The sequence below is a fragment of the Equus caballus genome, chromosome 8 (genome assembly GCF_041296265.1).
Source record: "Equus caballus isolate H_3958 breed thoroughbred chromosome 8, TB-T2T, whole genome shotgun sequence".
Classification (NCBI taxonomy): domain Eukaryota; kingdom Metazoa; phylum Chordata; class Mammalia; order Perissodactyla; family Equidae; genus Equus; species Equus caballus.
The window spans coordinates 97,015,671-97,035,857 of NC_091691.1; the positions used below are offsets into that span (position 1 = coordinate 97,015,671).

Genomic DNA, 20,187 nt, shown 5'->3' on the forward strand with positions numbered 1-20,187 from the left:
TGTGCTGGAAAGGTACACAATGAATGCCTGTTGAATGTCATTGTTAGGGTCACTGGTCATTGTTCAGGGGAAAAATCTTTTCCCATCTGTGATTTAGAATGAGTGCCATGAAGTATGAGCAAGAACTCACAACTTAAATGTGAAGTATTTGCTGCAGCTCAAGGAGAATGTACATGCCTACACCCCAGAGCTCATGATGAAGTCCAAAACAAAGAGTTTACATTCATCAGCCACGTGATAATCTCACCATTTTCACAGAGTCCGGGATATTTTAAAGAAGTGAAGGAAATCCTCAGTAGTCTGTCCAAGAAGCCACATTCAACTCCAGAGACAGGACCAAGTTTCAAGCCCATAAGGAATATTAAAGGCACAATTTCCTCACATAGCCGACCATCTACAGATTGATGGAGGGAGAGGCCACACACAGAAGTAATGCTCTCTGTTTCTATTAAGTTTTTAACATAAATCATAGTGATTAAAATGCATGGTTATACTCCCTAATTTAATCACACCCTTGAGGAATAAAGGTGAACGGTAACATAAATCCATGAGATTATATTATGCTCTCTGCCTCCTGAAGGAAACTTGTAGCCTTTTTCTACTATCTGTGTAGAAGGTTTTCCATTTTGCCGCACCATGAAACAGTTTTGCAATCTGGGGATCTTTTCCTACAGACAGTTTTGAGAATCTCTTTAAAAAATAGCTATAAATGTACCACAATTATCTCCTTGTGAAGAGAGGAGAGCCTACAATTTCTGGCTGGGCATCACGCGGGCCTATTTAGCTGTGCACGGAGTGGGTAGTAAATAGAAACATCAGCACAGCCATTTCAGAGGCTGCCTCAGAAACAAACTTCTCTTGCATGACCATTCATTCCACTTACACAGAACAAATAATAGTGCAAATTAGCAATTTAGCTATGGATCAGTGGCCCACAGAATCCTATTACAGAAAGAAAGTATCTTATTCAGGGGAAATGGGTGGATGGGGTTTATCAATCTGTAAGAGATACCACTTAGTATCTTATTCCATGACAACTGCAATTTCTTGTGCCCTAATCAAAAGCAAGAAATCAGTATGCACTGGAAAAGCACAAGAACCAGGGGCAAAAGAGGACGACTGGGGTACAGGTTGTATGTAAATAAAAGATCAAATAATTTTTATTGCAGGCTCCACAGTCTAGTTACATCAGAATCTAACAGTAGAGTTCATGCAACCATGAACCAAATTTCAGATTTTTAAATATTTTATTACATTATAGCAACATTAATAGAATTACCAATAAAATGTACCCATAATCCCATGACTTCAACAAATCAAATTGCATTTACTTGTCCATTTTTCCTTCTAGTTCCTGTTACAAAAATACATAATTTTTCTTAGCTTGAAGCACACTGCAGTTAAGAAGTACTTGACATTTTAAATCAATACAGAATGTTTTAACCCCATCATTTTGACCCTGAGCATGTTTAGACTCTATTTATCAATAAAAACATTTCCCTCAGAATTATAGCAACGTTAAATGTCATTAAACCAACGTAATCCTTCGCTTTGTTTTCTGGACTGCATAAGTAAACCATGTGCATTTTTTCATTTTCATCAGGACCAGTCCCTTTTCATGTAAATATCACAAGACAAATTTGATTCATTGATTTTTTTGGTCCCTATCAAATTTTACAAATTGACATTTTTGCCACCAAGTATTTTCTGAAGTGTCCATCATTTCTTCCAAGTCTAAGGTTGTGACGTTTTAGCTACTATTTGTCTTATTTTGGGTTTACTGTCTCCCCCAAGTCTAAATTTTCCTAATAACGTATGCAATCAAAACACCACTGCAGCTGAGATGGAAAACTCCAAATACTCTTTTAGACACACATGATATAATAAGACTTTCCTTTTGCTTTTCATAGGGATAATCATCCATGACTGACTGAAATCCCCTAAGCAGATGTAGCATAGACTACTCCTCCAGCTTCTCAGTAGAGCTTTGAGACCCGCCACAGCTTCCCTTTAAAACAACAGAGGTGGAGCCGGGTGGGATCACACTTACTCTGTGCATCTCCAGTGGGGGAAAGTATGGTCAATGAGTCATGTTTTCTTTTGACAGTTACTTAGAGGCAGGTGTTGGCACCACGTGGAGAGGAATATTGCGGCAAGAGTTATCAAACGAGGGAGCATGTTTCCTAAGACAAGTGAACATCCTGTTTCTAAAAGAGTATAAAAACGGTGCTTGAGTTCAATGCCAGTCAGAAATGCCAGCAGGTGGAAATACTGCTCATATTGTCTTTTTTTTTTAAATTATGGTAAGAACACTTAACACGAGATCTACCCTTTTAAGTTTTTTTAACTATACACTACAGTATTGTTAACCACAGGGCTATGCTGTATAGTAGATCTCTGGAACTTACTCATCTCGTATAACTGGAATTTTACACCTATTAAGCAACAATTCCTCACTTCCCCCTCTCCCAGCCCCTGGCAGCCATCATTCTACTCTCTGTTTCTATGAGCTTGACTCTCTTAGACACCTCATATAGGTGGAATCATGCAGTATTTGGCATTCTGTGACTGGCTTATTTCACTTAGCATAATGTCCTCAAGGTTCATCCATGTACGGCAGGACCTTTTTTCTTTAAGGCTGAATAATATTTCAAGGATGTACACACATTTTCTTTATTCATTCATCTGTTGATAGACACTTAGGTTGTCTCTGTATCTTGGCAATATATTGTGAATAATGCTGTAATGAACATGAGGTGCAGATATCTCTTCTCGATCCTGATTTCAGTTCCTTTGGATGTACACCCAGAAGTGGGATTGCTGGTTCTATTTTTAATTTTTTGAGGAACCTCCACACTGTGTTCCATAGTGGCTAAACCAATTTACATTCCCACTAACAGTGTAGAGGGCTCTTCACATCCTCACCAACACTTGTTATCTTTTGGTTTTTTGATAATAGCTCTCTCAACAGGTGTGAGGTGATATCTCACTGTGGTTTTGATTTGCATTTCCCTGATGATTAGTAATGTTGAGCACCTTTTCACACACCTCTTGGCCATTTGTATGTTTTCTTTGGAGAAATGTCTATCAAGTGTTCTACCGATTTTTTAAACCAAGTTACTGGTTTTTGCTATTGTAGGATGCCAATATTGTCTCCCAGAAGCTTTCTTATTTTGCTTTTCACATTTAGGCCTATAACCTTCCTGGAATATGTTTCTAGGCATGGTGTGAAGTAGGTCCACTTTTCTCTCTTCCAGACACTGTCTAGTTGTCCCAGCATCGTCCGTTAAAACCCACTCTTCTCCCGCTGCTCCGATGCCACCTTTATCACAAAACGTGCATCTGTGCAAGTCTGTTTCTGAGCTCTGTATCCTTCTCCAATTGTCTGTTTGTCCTTTTCTTGCATCAAAAGGCCTCTCATACTCCCCGTGGCTTTATACTAAGTCTTTCTATGTGGTAACGCTGGCCCTACCTCCTTGTGCTTCTTCAAAGTGACTTGGTTAGTCTCAGTTCTTTATGTAAGCATATACCAGTTTCATTGACTTAAGGCATAATTCTTTTAAACAGTTTTATCCCTGTTAGAATTGGCTTCATTACATGTTTGTTTACATTATGCTAAATACCTAGTTGATGGCATTTTCTTGAGTGCTAAATGTTCATGAGGGTCCTTCCACCTCCCACTGCCATGCAACATGGAGCAGAATGCAGCAACAGTCAGAGCACGGGCCAGAAACAGGCAAATCCTAGCTTGTGTCTTACCAGATGTGCACCTCTGGGTATTTAACCTGAGTCTCAGATCCTCATTGTAAAATGTCATTATCATACCATCTACCCCGTGGGGTTATTTAAAAGACGCAGGTAAAGCGTGTTGCACAGTGCCTGGCACACATAAGCTCCCAATCTGTAAAAATGAAATTCACCATGATCTCAGTTTCTCCCCGGCCAACATTAAATCAGTGAGAGATCACAGGTGTTTCATCTCGAGTCTATGGGCACTTCTCTGAATTAGACACATAAAAATGAATGTATCTATTTTTTTTACCTGAAGAATATCATCCCTGAGCTAACATCTGTGCCAATCTTCCTCTACTTTACTGTGGGTCCCTGCCACAGCTTAGATGATGAGTGGTGTAGGTCTGCACCCAGGATTTGAACTGGTGAACCTGGGCCACCAAAGCAGAACGTGCTGAACTTCACCACTATGCCACAGGGACAGCCCCATAAAAATGAATGTATTTTTTATATCCATTTCACTGTGACTCAATCAAATGACTATATGTCAACCACTAAGCACACATCTGCCTTTGAGGTGATTCCCAGAGTTCATTTCATAACCCTCAAGAGGCTAGAAGGTCAAGTGAGAGTGTTCACTAAGGGCAGCTGACCAGGCTGAGGCTGAGCCAGTGCATAAGACTCTAAAATCTGACATTTCACAGGCAAATCACAACTTTCACACATTCCTCAGAGCATGCACTCACACCTGCTCATCATTTTCAGGAACAAAACACAATTTTCTGTGCACCTGAAATGATGGATGTGTGAGCCTGAGCCCTGCCTGAGGACCCTTCTTTCTCATGTTTTGCTGAAGGCAAGGCCTATTGCTGTTTGTAGTTGTCCCTTTAACCCCTTTTGACCCCAGAGCAGCCTTTCCTTTCCAGACCTTCCCGGCAGCCTGGTAGAGTGGCAACAGTGAGCAGGGGTGATGCAACCCTCAGCTGCTCCTGATCATGTATTACGTTTCTCAACAGCCACTCCCATTCCTCTGGGGTCCCACTGTCCCCTTTCTTTCCCTGTGCTGAATCCTACTGAGCTGTGCTCCCTGAGCATGGCTTTCAGCCCCAGTGGCTTCTGCAGCCCAGGACTTGTCTAGCGGGAGCTCACAGGAAATCCAGGTGTCATGCCTTGAAGCCCCAAGAGACCACAGAAGACGTCCTGTGCTGAAGTCTGGTGCCGTATGATTCCACATACAAAGCGGATCCTGGAGCATAGGACCCACACTTTTACACCCAGCTTTATAAAGGTACGTTTCTCTAATTTATAAACATTGGAAAGACATATTGCATAGAGTGATGTTTCACGCGAACACTTTCTTTCTGCAGTGTTATCAGTAGACTTATAAGGAGATGTTAATGACAATAAGAGACCACTATCAAGTCATCCACAAAAATCATCTTTGCAAAGCCTGGTCAGAGCATTGGTCTGATTTTAAATCAGGCAAGATTTTACATCTGGAGTACATGTGAAGTAAGAATATGTCCCTTTTATTCTATACTAGAGGTGGGTATGTTTTTCTGTAACTCACACTTGTCTCCTTTGCTGACTGCGCAGTTAAGAGTTTGCACCTGTTACTTTTCTTGAATTGATTCAACTCAATGAGCTCCACTTCTTAATCTCACTGTATTTAAGATACCCCAGCATAATCATTCCTCTTGCTTTGCAGACGAAAGGCTTCCTCTTGGACAAAGGAGTATGATTAGTACATGCTTTTATTTCACGTGTCTGACAACTTAATTTCAATACGTACAATACTGAGATAGCCAGCCCCCAACAAAGGAGCTATGATTTATATTGGGCATAATCTGCGAACATGTATGACACACAGAACTAATACAATGTTAGTATCTCAATCCTTGAGAAATGTCTCCCCTTCCCTGATTATTGATCCCCACAACCACCATGTGGGGTAGAGCTAGGCAGGCACCTGAAGCAGGTGGGGTGGAGAATTCACATGGCCCACGCAGGGTGAGGTGGGGTCCTCGCTCGGGGCAGCTGGTGTGGGAAGCAGGGCCTAGGAGGGTGGTAAGGACACCCACACAGAAGAGTGTCTATAATAAGGTTGTTTTAGATTTTGGACTTTTTCATTGCTGTCTTAAGCCAGTCTTGAGGCTAGAAGCAGGTCAGTCCCCTTTCGGACCTTCTGATTGAGTCCACACCCCACCCACCGCCCTTATGGGGCTCTCACTCTCAGGGGCCACTATGCGCCTGCCCTAATGGCCCCAACACCAGACAACTAGGGACAGCCCCTATGCCAGGAGCCCATGGAATTATTCTAATTGTCCAATCCACAGGGAGCTTTTGGAACCTAGCTAACCCCACCCTGCGTGCCATCCATAAGATGCCTCTACAGCTCCAGCTTGTTGGTGCCCTGTCCCCAGCACAGCCCCCTGCGTGGCCCTGCCTGGCAGCTTCTCACATTTGGAACTCCCTGTCATCTATCCAAGTGTCCATATGTTGCATCCCAGCATCAGAAGAATCTTTAAATCTTATAAAACAGTAGCCTAGTGGCACGTTTCTGGGCCCAAGAGGGGTGAGGAAGCTGCAGGAGGAGGGATCATGGAGGCATCAGGTGTTGGGGCCCTGGAGGGGTGAGAAAGTTTTCCTCGTAGCAAAGCGTCCAACCACAGCGTATCAGAGCAAAAGAGAGGACGAGAGGCATCTGGCAAGAGCAGGGCAACAGGATACTGGGTTCAGGTGCTGTCTTTTCAGGCTCCTCCTCCGTGAACTTACTATTCTTTCCTTTGTGACAAGCATCCTGTGACAAGACACTCTGAGACAATGTAAATATCTTGTTTCTCACCATACTTTCATCCACAAATTTTAACATCCACTGATTCTTGCTTAAAACAATTATTACTATGGTTTTGCCAAATGGTGAAGATGAAAACTAAAGTTGATAACCTCAGAGACTTTTGCCCAAAGATTGCAAACTACAGCTTAAAGACCAAATTCAGCCTGCTGCCTTTTTACGGAAATAAAGTATTTTGGAACACAACCAGATCCATTCGTTTGTTTACTGTCTGTAGCTGATTTCATGCTCGATGGCACAGCTGAGTAGATGCCACAAGACACCACATGTCCCATAAAGCCTAAACTTTTATTGGGCCCTTTACAGAAAAAGTTTGCCAACCCCCACATTAGAGAAAATACTGCATTTATGAAATAGGTATAGGTACAGAATATATTATAAGGAACTAGAAAAAGAATCCTTAAAAAGTACAAATCTGATAATCAAAAAAAAATTCAATAGAAGGGTTGAAAATAAATTGAGGCAATATTCCAGAAAGCAAAACAGAAGACTAAGAGAGAGATAAGATGGAAAAGATAAGGGGCTTGAGAGGATCAATCCAGAAAGGATGACAGCTGATTAGTAAAAGTTACAGAAAAAGACAACAGAGAAAATACTGAGTTTTTTTTTTAAAAAAATCCAGAACTGAAGTACACAAATTCTTAAATTAAAATGACCCATAATGAATAAAAAAGACGTACTCCAAGGCACATCATCTTGAAATTTCAAAATACCAAGAAAGAGGAGAGAATTCTAAAAGCTTCCAGAGAGAGAACAGGGCACATACAAATGAAGATCAATCAGATAGCATTACAGACATCAACAATGCTAGGAGAAAGACTCACAAAAATGTCTTCAAAGTTGTAAGACGAAATATTTTTCATCCTACAATTGGTACCCAAACTATCCATCAGACATTTTCAGAAATTGAAGGATCCAAAATATATCTCCATCACTTTCTTAGAAAGCTGCAGGAGAAGGTGCACCTCTGGAAAGAAGGACACAAATCAAGACAGAGGAAGACAAGATTCCGTAAGACAGAGGATTCACACGGAAACTTCCAGAACGACAGCTGTCCAGCAGGGCTAGAGAGACAAGGTTGAGACTGAAGCAAACAGAGTCGGAAATCTGGGAATGAAATAGCCTGAGAGGAAAAAATCAGAATTCATAGATTATTTGATACGTTTAATCATTTAGGAAAAAAAACAACACTGAAAAAATTGACCAACATATGAAAGACTGAACAGACCTTTAAGGAAAATTTTAGATTCATTGAAAACTAGGCAAGTAAAAAGAGGAAGCAATTATTCATCCAGGAAAAATAAAAGATTGTAAAAGAGAGAAGAATCAGAACACTCCATGCGACCCTGCAGGGAACGATGATATCACAGTCACAACAACAGACCAGGACAACTTATTTAAAACTGTAGTAATTATTTGGTATGACACAAGAGGAGAGGAGGCTGGTGTCAAAGGGCTATGTTTTACCTACCATAAGTCAATAGATGTCTAAAACTGCTAAGTCCAGAAACAGCCATAGAAGATGATTACTTAGAAATAGAGGAGTAAATATGAGAAGAAAAAGCTTTAAAAAGCTGAACACTATCTCAGACCTTGAAAAGGCAAGTGGAGGCAAGGTTGAGTCTTCTAGCATCATTTGATGACGTGTGGTGTGTGCACGATTCTTTGAAGAGACACTTAAAAACACCCTGACTCTGTGAATGCCTTCGCTCTGCCTCACTTAGCCCTTCCCCAGCACTGCCCAACACACTTCCCCTCAAAAGTTAACTAAGATGCAAAGGGCTCCAGAGTCAAGACAGAATTTATCCCTGCCCCTGTCATGCTCCCACAGTTCCTGTTATATTCCATGTAATAGTTTCCATTGATTTAACAAATAGCTACTGAGAATGGATTATGAGCTTGGCATTGGGCATCCCGTTAGGTGCTGGAGAGACAGCAGTAAACAAGACGACACAGTTCTGCTCACAGGACTAGTAGTCTGGCAGGAAAACAGATATTAAACACATATTCAAGTCAATCGGAACAAGCATTGTAAGAGGAAGCCCCAGCTTGCAGTTTCCCATCATACTGCCATCATGGAAGTATCTGGTTCCCGTTCTATTCAGTATCATTAAAACAGAAGTAAAGAGAACAGCACTCTTTCTCTGGCTCTACCTCGTTTCAGTATTTTCAAGACATCTAGTCCCTCCACAATTTAACCCAGTGAGTTCAAGGAGTCACCACACATCATTTTGTGGTTGTTTTTCAATTCAGTCCTGAAAGTGAAACATGGCCTCCGCCACCTGCCTCTTCTGTCTGGGCTGATCGCTCAAGCCACTGCTTCTCCAGCCCCTCTCACCCAGGCGGAGCAAGTGCTCTACGTCCCCTCTGGTGATACGATGAAATAAAGTCCTCCTGTCCTCTTCCTTCCCACGGGCGCCGGCCCAAGGCTACGAGGTTGGGAGGGTGAGAACAGTATCAGCACCTGGAATCCTTTTCACTCTCACACTTCTTCTGCCAAGAACCTAATATCTGTCCCAAATCTTTTACTGCCGTCTTCAAATTCTTCATTCTACACTCACACACACACACAAACACCTCAAAAGAGAAAACTGATCAGATAATTCAATATAAGAATGAGAAACAGAGAGGAGGGAACTTTAAGCAAGCATGCCCCAGTAGAAGCAACACAGTATTTCAAAAATCACTTCTGAGAATAACTTTAAGTGGGAGATAAAAATATGATCAAAAAATAATCAACACAATTTAAAACAAATTTAGAACCAAATCCCTAAAAAACATATGCTTAGATACATGTTACCTCTATTTGAACCCCAAGCATCTGTCAATTCTCTTAAAACATTTCTGCAGAGGAAGTGTTCACTAACTCATCTATCTTCCCCCACTAATGTAGACTTGGTGTCTTAACTGCTTTTGTATCACACTTTGCTCTTTCAAGCAATAACAATTTCTTCTGATGATTTCAGATACATCTTTCCTTGTGAAGTAGGCTGTCTATTTTACTTTGCTTTATTAAAGACTAATGTGGCTGCTGAATGCCATGAATATAGCACTAATTTTAATGAATACCATGAAGTTTATATTTAATTATATTTTCTCATTTTGGGTTCTAACCAATAAAGAAAAAAAACTTACCTATACAACATACACACACACACGATAATCACATGATCACACGCTTAAGTAGAATTTCTTGTTTTTTAAATTAAGAGCAGAGGAGAAGCATCTTTTTTCTTTTTATTTTATAAGAATTTTCATTGGCGTGTGCTATTTTCATGTTTTTAAAATTTAACTTAATCCTCTAAACATTAAAATGACCCAGGAATCATAATTTCTAATGTGAAATAAGAAGGCAAACAGACTACCGCTTTATTTTAACTTCCAACACCAAGAATAAAACTGGTCAGTCCAAAATAAAGAAATAGCAACAATAATTTGCCACCTACTGCTAATATTTAGTATTTTGTCCCAAACCAATGGTTTATTTTTGCTATACTAAGGTAAAGGACCAGGTTGACAATAAAGTATTCTTCTGTCTCTTCGATCCACACCAGCTGCACATGCACTTTTCCTTCCGAGTCCATGTAGTCAACATAGTATGTTTGTCCCAAGAAATTAGGACCATCAGAGGGCCTGGGAGAAGATCTCATGCAAACCGGGGAACTAAAACACCAAAAAGGTTTCCCATATTCGTCCAAAAGAGTTATGTCCATTATAGAACAACTCTACAAAATAAACACAAATATTTACAAATGTAAGGATAAAATGGACAATTAGACACGATTTTCAGATCTAATTAATAAATGTACAAATGAAGGCTTGTCATAAAGGATGAACAAGAGTTAAGTGAAAGAGAAGGGAGAAGAGAAAAGAGAACAAAATTACAGGAAGAGGGAACAATATACATAAAGATCTCGGAAGACCACGACAGGTTTGCAGTACTAGAAATTACTCAGCATGGGGTCAGGTCAGCTCTGTCCACCATCGTACCTTTGCCACCTGCCACGGTAACCGGTGCCAATAAAGGCACGTCAGATAAACAAACGGGAGGAATACAATGGGGGTAGGAGCAGCAAGAACAGCCACAGGGATGTCAGTTATCATTACACACTAGTAAAGACATGATAAAAGCCCTCAATCAACAGCGGCGGTAACTCACAGGAAAGAAGAGATGGAAGAAATATTTAAAAGACAAACTGAGCAGGATCAGTGGGTAGATAACCTCTGCTGGGCTTTCTGAACTCTATCTACAGTCTCAGCGGATACCCAAATCCCTGCTTCACAGGGCACAGGGGCCATCTCCTCCTCACTTCTTTTGGAACCTCGCTGCCTACTCCCCATCCTGTCTGAGAGGTCTCCTTTTCCATTTGGTTCCTTCTCCATAACAAATCATTTCCATCCTCAGGGGAGAGGTAGCAGATAAGGCATAGGGGTATTTATTTTAGGACCTCCCTCAAACCTTCGTCCCACTCACCATCCATCTTTCTCCTTGAGAGATGTATGTTTCCAATTATCCTTTCCAAATCAATCCCTTCTCAGTGTGAACTTCCAGAATGTAGACAGCTAAGCAGTAAGCAGAACTCACCTCCCCTATAGCAGTAAATCAGTTTTCCTTACCTGCACCCCATCTATAAATGAACTCTGCCAGACTCAAAATTCAGTGTCTGGGGAGAGGATGACACTCGCACACATGGGAATGTTGTATTTCTTAAGAGGCATCCTCATATTTAATCACCCATTTCACTACAGTACGCATCAGCGAACTGGCCACAGCACCTTTCTTATGGGGGGGCCGGGCACAGCCACCACAACAAGTTGAACCTGTAATATGGCCATCAGTAGGTTCTACTGAACTCAACTATTCTCGAATAAAGCAGAACCCCAGAGTTATACTAAAATATCTAGCTTAAATTAAAATTGATGCTGAGCTCCATATAGATTTAGAAGTAACATTAAAATAACATCAAAAAATGCCAAAGTATGAAAGAAAAAATAAAAGGAGAAAGTACAAGAAAAGCCTTACCAAAAGAAACTCCATCACTCAGCCCTGTGCAGGGACTGAGGGCAGACAGACCGGGAGAGCGCTTATTCTGAATTAGACTGAGGGCTGCAGCACGGCTGCCACTCCAGCTACTCAAAATGGCTTTGCACAACAGCACGCTGACCAGTCAGAGCAACTGTCCTGTGTGCGCTCACTACTAACATCAGCCACTGCAAGCGTCTCTAAACGTAGCTGATATCATAACCTGACTTAAAAAAAAACACAAAGAAAAAGCTGATCTGCTTATAACACGATTTTTTTTTATTTTAAAGTTGGATAATCTACCCTACAAAATTATAAGTTGTTGAAATTAAGACTCCAGGAGCTCAAGCTACAGACACTTCTGATCTGAGTGACCTCTGTGCCAGTGAGTGCTGGCTGGAGGTCACCACACCTCCACGCTCCTCTGAAGGAGAAGACTCTTCTTGAAACAGTAAACCAGAGGACCTCAGAGACCCCTTTCCTGACCACACATCGCTTCAAACAACGTAGTGCAGCAGGCAGTTCCTCTGTCATTGTCACTAACGTCACCTTTCCATCTTTTTGTCCCTTGACCAGATTTGGGTGACACACCTTCTTATTGACCTGTGCTCTGACGGGCATCTGAAATGACAAAGCTAGCAGGCTCCTTCCAAGAGGCTGTTTCTACAATTTCCAAGAGATGCAGGGCTTTTAGTTTGTTGGTTTTTAATGGTTATATGTACCTAAGAAACTTTTTCTATCATATGCCCTTGCTTATGAAAAGTTTTTCACTCCGTGAAATTGACTTCTTAAAGAATATTTTATAGTTTCAGTATACTGAGGGGGATCAGATACCTGGAAGGAAATTCCTGACTGCACGGCAAACACAAGGGATGTCACATCACTTACTTGACCTTTTTTCTTTAGGAACTCTAAAGACATTTTTAAGTCTTAACACCGAACTCAGAATTATACGCAGCAAAATGCAAATCAACCGTATCCACCTGCAGGCCCGAGAGAGCAGGTACAGGCTATGCAGCTCCCCTCCACCTTCTCCCCAAGCCCATCTGAGAGAAGGAGCTTATGGGAAAAACTGTCCAAGGGACACATAGTCCATGCCTGACTTTAAGGGCTGGAAATCCTGTTTTCAGGTCAAGCCATTTTGCTAGAAACCTGCATGCATGAGTCACACTGCTTAGCGACCTACAGAACCACTGCTCAGAGCTCCTCCTGAAGCTGTATCCTCAGCTCCTGTGAGCGCTGCTGTGCACTGGCTGCTAAACCATTCAGAGACGGCCCCTTATGGGGCTCTGTCTGCCCTACATAAAGCCCCACTGGAGACTGTGTTTTTAATGGTCGGAGCTGGATAAAGCTTTGTTTCTTTGTATAATTACTATACTTCCCTTTCCTCCCTAATGAGAACTAAATCACTGCTCTCATCCTGCTCTAAATACCAGAAAACACAGAACAAATAATGCCATTTTTATAATTATGCTGACCCTTTCAGTCTGTCGTACTTATATTCTGCCTTTCTTGGTCCTCAAGGACTATTTCGACTTTAATATTTTATTTTAGTACATATTTTTATTATAAGACCCATCTAAATAAACAAAAGAAGTCAGGTCTGTGCTCTTAAAGACATGAAACAACATTCTTTTGTATATGATAAACATAATCTTCACCAAAGTTTAAACACTTGTTTACAAATAAGAAGGATTAATAAAACATCCCATTATATCAAGTAGCTCAAGTGATATAAATAATTACCAAGAAGCTCAAGAGACAATAAGGACAGTTAAGTGTTTTTAATGTTCAATAATACTGCTCTTGGTCTCAGTAATCATTAATAATTCTAATAAGGTCCACACATGTATGGCAGAATAAAGACACCTTACTGGAGGCCCTCTGCATTCACAGGAGATCGATCCCACTGAATATGAAAATCCTATTCATCCCACAAAATAAAGACAGAGAGTAATGAGAACCAAGGGCAACCATGGGCACTAGGACCACAGAAGAAAATGAAACTGTTAGAACAGCTCTCATCTTCCTCCTCCTCCTCTCTCCTTCCCTGACAATTCCCAACCACTAAATCAACTCTCCCATCCATGTGGCTACTTTTTGATGGAGGTATAAATTGATTTAACTGTTTAAAGAAATATCTGTATCCTGGAACTTATAACTGCAATAAATTTTAAACTGGTGCAGGAGTAGTTAAGGGGTTTTTGAGTAAATGCTACTTGCCTGGTCCAACCTACAACTCCACTCTTTCTCCCAAAACAGGCAGACAGACAAAGGGGCTTCAAGGGAGTGCAGGGGTGCAATCAACATTGTTCAGAAATGTCGCTGCATGCTACCTACCACCCCTACCCCACCACAGTCAATGAACAAGAAAAGGTACTCAATAAGCACATGATGAATGAATCCACTGATTGACAATGGCTAAGAAGATGTACATAAATCTTCAGACACTAAAACAATAAATCTAAGACTTTAAAAGCAGTATCACAGATATACATCAAGAGACATTTTTTATTATACAGAAAACAAATTACTTTAAGAAAAGAAAATAACAAATTACCTTTATACAGCCATCAAAAATATCGGTTCTCCAAGAGAGGCCAACTTTTCCGATAAGAGGCAGGTGTTCTGTGTTATTTTTAAAACTTATAACAATGAGCTTTGCATATCCATTTTCAATGTATCCTGAAAAGATTTGAGATTTTTTAAATTACTATATACCACCGCAGGACACCAAATCAAGATTCTTCAGGTTTGCCATTCCATAAAGGATGCCTCTCCACAGCTAAGTACTAGATTCAGTGATGGAGGAAAACAGTGGCATAGCTAATTCAAACGTCTGGCTTGAGGCCAAGGCAGTGTACCTGCTTTCCAGAGACACAGAAATGCGTGTGTCCTCACTCGGGAAAAGTGATCTCAAAGGTGAGTCAGGGGGAGCTGCCTGGGGTGAACCTGGATATTCACACTGTCACTGATGGAGAGTCTGCTCAGGAGGCAAATGTTCTTCGGATTTGATGAAGCTAACAGCAGTGCAAACAGAAAACCAGAAGTGTGGAACTTAAGAAAGCAGATGCCAGAAATGGTCCAGAAAGGACAGCAAATGTGAGGGAGCAAGGAGAGAGATGTCCAGAGAAATGAGGAGTTTGAGAGCCAGTGAATATGGAAGAGATAAGGGAAAAAGTCCAGCACACATAAAACAAACAAACGTCTTTGCACGTACTTATAAGTCGAAATCCTTGCCATGCTTACCAAAAGCTAAGACCAGAGGCCCTGCCCCTCCTCTGACTAGCTCAAAGCTGATTAACAGCAGCCTCCCCATGACTAAGGGCCGTCACAACCCAGGCGCATTCACGTTCCACTTTCAAGGCACTCATGGTAGGGGTGCCTTCACATGACCACGAGCTTCACATGACCAGTGACCATCACGCATAACAGCATATAGCACCTTCACTCAAGACTTCTTCAGAGAGAGACACCCGAACAAAGGTAAGATCTCAGTTACAGTGCAAAGTGGAAAGAAGAGCGAAAAGAGCAAATGCTCTTTCACTCTACATTGGTTATTCCACGGGACAAAATAAAACCAAAGCTAAGTTGCCTTGGGAGCCAAAGCCCTATTCTAGAAATTCTACACAGTGTTCTCACTTAAGTGTAGCCAAAAGGTGAAATGCTTCACCAGTGGCCTCTTCTGTGACACAATAACAGGCTCTAAGTGAGAGGTCCTGTTAGAGGCAGGGCATTGCCACCCTGCAGGAGGGTGCTGTGAGCCCTTTTGTATGGAGGACAGAGGCAGCCCATATCTTCTCCATGGCTACTGGGTAATTAACAAGCACTGTGCAGCTTCTCTCCTCCGCTCCCCAGGTGTAGGAGTGAATGCCAAATGACACTGACCCTTCCCAGGCAACAGCTCTACTGTCACCTCAGCAGGGCTCAATGGAAGCAGGGAGGAAATCTGTGGAAAGCAAAGCCTCAGAGGAGGCACAGTAATGACATTCTGAATGGACCAGATGTGGCTCGGCTCTGCTCTATATTACTGCACAGCCATGTGCAAAATCGAGAGAGACCTCTGACTGGCTGGCATGTGTGCTGGCAGCCGGACGGTGTCATACAGAAAACCAGGAGTTCATTTTCCATGTGGCTTGTCCTCAGGACACTGCAGAAAATGGACCCATAAGTACAACAGCCAATAACATTTCACTGGCAATTGTCTGAGCTAATAAACATGAAATCGCTGTAGGAAGCAAGGACGCAGTTACTTTGCTGCCATCAGATATTCTCCCACTTTAAAACAACCATCACATTTGCAGTATCTTAAAAGGTCAGAGCTCCTTCCACCAACTCTCTCTACCTATAAAAGAAAAAGGTTAATCTCTTCCTACATTTAAAAAATCTGCACATAGAATGTATGTGTGAAAAAGTGTGTGTATATATAATAGGTAATATTTTTGAGTACTTATTGCACACCAAGCATGGTACTAAGCACTTTATGTATAGTAGCTTAAAAGACTACTTTAAAAGAATACCTTAAAGTAATACTATTAATCAGGTATTACAGTTTTCTGAATTCACAGGTGAGAAAACTACACACAGGAAGGTTAATAGTACCTTGTCTAAGGTCATACCACTGGTAAGTGGCAAAGACATGATTCAAACCTTGTTCTGTGTCTAGAGCTCATGTTATAATAGATTAAAACATACACAAAAAGGAGAAAATATAATCACCAATTAGTTTAAATACTAGCTGAGAATTTATAATGTAGATTTAAATTCTTATGAAGCTTCGCTTTCATATTACTGCCACTAGAGAAAAATCTGTAAGTTAGCAGACAAGAAACATTGGGGAATCATTTACGGCTCACCAAAATTTTCAGTAATTTCTCTGTTTGTGAGCCCCACAGTCACTATCTCCCACTTCAACCTTCCTATAACTAAGTCGTTAGTGACCTGGGTTCCTTTGCTGTGAGCCAACATGTGCCTATTGAATTCCTGTGTTGCTTAAACTATTCAGAATAAATTCTGTTGTTGGAGACTCTAATCTTAACCTACCAATGTAAAGAAATACAATTCAAGGCTCACCATTCTTGGTTCCAGTGACATTCACTTATAAGCATGGCCTCACAAAGACCTCATTCCAAACCCTGCCCAGCCATTTACTAGCTGTGTCACCTTGGTCAATTTTACTCCAAGCTGAGTACAATAGGGATAAAAAAAGAGAGTACTTTATACTTTGTGATGATTAATGGAACTAATAACATATCTTAACATTACAGGGTAGATTATTATATATGCCAGGCTAAATGTGCTAAACACCTTACATGCATTATTTCAACAATAATACTCCATCTAAAGAGCCAAACCTACTGCCAGGCAGAAATTAGAGATGTACTATGTTCATGGACTGTAAGACTCAATACTGTTAAGGCATCCATTTACCCAAATTGATCTATAGATTTAATGCAATCCCAATCATAATCCCAGCAGGCATTTTAATAATTTATAAATAATCAGTATAAACAAATAAATAATATTTGACAAGCTGATTCTAAAGTTCATATGGAAATCATAAGGACCTAAAATAGCCACACATTCTTGAAAAGTTGACTTCAAGACTTACAAACAGCAAGCAACACAGTGTGGTATTGCTATAAAGATTAACAGAATAGAATACGTGGGTCCAGAAATAGACCAATACTTTCACAATTGATTTTTGACAAAGACATCAAAATAATTCAATGAGAAAAGAAAGTCTTTTCACAAATGGTGCAAAAAACAACTTGCTGTCCATATGGGAAAAAAGAATGAAGCTCAACCCTTCCCTCACACTTTACATGAAAATTAATTAGGCAGGGATCACTGACCTAAATGTAAAAGCTAAAACACTAATACAGCTGGAAGAAAAGAAAGAATATCTCCATAACCTGGGGTAGGAAAAGATTTTTAAGACAGAAAGAAGAAAACAATAAACCATAAAATAAAAAACTGATAATGAGAGACTCCTTATCATTAAAAAATACCATTAAGAAAATGAATAAACAAGACATAGACTGGGAAAAAATATTTGCAAAATATTCATCTGAAAAAGGACTGGTATCCAGAATACACAAAGAACTCCTATATTGAGGAATAAAGAGACAACTCATTTTTTTCAAAAAGGCAAAATGATTAAGAGGTACTTCAAAAAGAAGATATGCAAATGGCCAATAAGCACATGAAAAAGTGCTTAACATTATTGGCCATTAAATAAATACACATCAAAATCAAGATGAAATACTACCACACACTAGAATGGCTAAAATCTAAGACTTACAACATGAAATGTTGGCCAAGATATGGAGCAATCAGAACACTCATACACTGCTGACAGGACTGTAAAATGGTACAACCTCTCTAAAAAAATTGGGGGTAACTTCTTTTACATAAAAAAAATTTGGCCATTTTTAATACATAAAGCTAGCCTAAGACCCAACAATTCCAGTCCATGGTATTTAGCCAAGAGAACAGAAAACATATGTCCACAAAAATGACCTTCACAAGAATTCTATGGCAGCTTTATTCATAATAGCCCAAAACAGAAAACAACCCAAATTTCCTGTCCATCGACAAGATGAGCAAATTGTGGCATACTCACTCAATGGAATACTATTCATCAATAAATAGGAATGACTATCAATACTTGCAAGAGTATTGATGAAACTCAAAGACATTTTGCAAAAAGAAAGAATCTGGAAACAAAAGAGTACATCCCATATGATCCCATTTATATGAGTTCTAGAACAAGAGAAACTAATCTATGGTGAGAAAAATCAGAAAAATATACGTGGGAGTTCTTGTACTATTGTAATTTTTTCTAAGCTGGAAATTATATCAAAATAAAAAGGTTACAGAAAAAGCAGCACTCAATAAAGGTTAGCTGTTAACAAACAGCTGTATCAACCTTCCTCCGAAGGCCCCTTCTGCTCATTGCTCCGGCTGCTGTTTTCTTCCAACCTGTAACTCTGGGCATGCCCCATAGCTGTGTGTCCTCAGATCTTCCTCAGCTTCCCCTATGCCCTAAAACTTCAACATTCACCTCCACGCTGTGCTGATGGCACCCTTCTACCTATACTAATCTCTTCCTTTTCTAAACCCTTACTGCACACACTTGAACATTTAATTTTATTGGAGTGTTTCTACATGTTAGATCTATTTCCTCAAATAACCTACAGTTTTTGGGAATAAAGGTCATGTCTTCTATAGTATATTAATGGCACTAATAGCATTTCTCATTTGTCATGATTAGAGTTCATTTTTTGCCCTACAAACAGAACATAGAAAAGGTGGGAAGTAAAGACTATAGAGAGGAGAGATTATTGGTTGATTGGTTGATTGGCTGATTGAATGATTTTCCTAAGGCAAAGAGAAGGCAGGCAACCAGAAGCGGGAAGAGGGCTTAAATTATATTAGAACTACCTGAGGCAGGAAAAACAAAACACAGGCTAACTAAACAGACAAACTTGATAAGCAGACTGAATGAGAGAGGACCCTAGATCACCATCTGAGAGGCCAGCTTGGTAACAGACAAGTAAGTGGAACAGACGTCAGTAAGCAACTCTCAGGTTCTTGTGTAAATCTTGGGTAAAGAGGTAGGGAGAGCCTACAAACTCAAAAACATTTGCCACAGAATATTAACAATTTAAAGCTTCAGAAACCTGCTGCTACAAAGGAATAATTAATAACAACATGGTATAATCATTAGACCCTAATGATCAAATAAAATTGGCAGTATCTCTTTAGGAGAGAAAATCTTTAGTATTCCTCCAGTCCCTGTTAGATATCTAACATAAACCTCCTCAAGGCATATACATGGCCCCTTCTTTTTCTCAGCTAATTATTTTCAGATACCTCTGTTATTTTCCAAACACCTGATAAACATGAAATTTAAGTAGCTAAATAAAGACATAAATCATGGAATCTTAAGAAAGAAGGCCTCTGAACATAATAAGGATCAGAACTCTCTCTTCTAGTTTCATTTGTTATATAGGTTGCAAAAGTGAAATGAATTGGAGTTGCATTGGTGGGAGATGGAAAAAAGAGAACTTTCAAGTCTTTAGGACAATTGCCCTCTCCAGATCAGACTCGGTGGATGTGATCACACCAATAAAATCTGTAATCTTTTGAGCAACAGAGTCTCTACTTCTTTCATATCAGCTAGGATCCTAACAGGCTACATTTGCTGGTGGTATTGTTCCTGATACTGGTGAAAATAAACCTAATTTTAAAGAGAGTAAAGTATGTACTTAGACTCTTTGAAAACTCAATGTTTATTAATTCACTAGTGTTTGAAAACAGCTTTTTCTGTTGATGTATTTAAAGGCTCAGACTTGTATTTTCACAAGACCCAGTTCTATTTTCCATGCCTATTTTCCTATTTTCTATCAATTTAGTCCATTTGAGTATAAATTATTTTTTCTAGACTAATCCTGGAAGGGAAGTTTAAGGGAGAAGTATAAGGATATTTGTTTGGGGCTCTCTAACACCTGTTCTGCTTCTCTTGCTAAGCACATTCCAATATTTCTCTGATAAACACACCCAGGTCAGTCCC

The 20,187-nt window shown here is 40.1% G+C and overlaps 1 protein-coding gene across 9 annotated transcripts in view; it reads right to left on the bottom strand.

Moving 5' to 3' along the window:
• The window catches only part of FBXO15 (F-box protein 15), a 75,041-nt gene that overhangs the window by 18,075 nt on the left and 36,779 nt on the right, over nt 1-20,187 (bottom strand). For 6 of the 9 annotated variants that reach the window (XM_070275858.1, XM_023647981.2, XM_023647983.2 and 3 more), the window contains one exon: nt 14,170-14,294. In XM_070275858.1, coding sequence (XP_070131959.1) covers nt 14,170-14,294 — 125 coding nt within the window. Of the gene's footprint in view, nt 1-9,805; nt 10,312-14,169; nt 14,295-20,187 lie in introns of those variants that run through there. The other 3 variants (XM_001493325.7, XM_070275859.1, XM_070275860.1) reach the window with 1 other exon arrangement.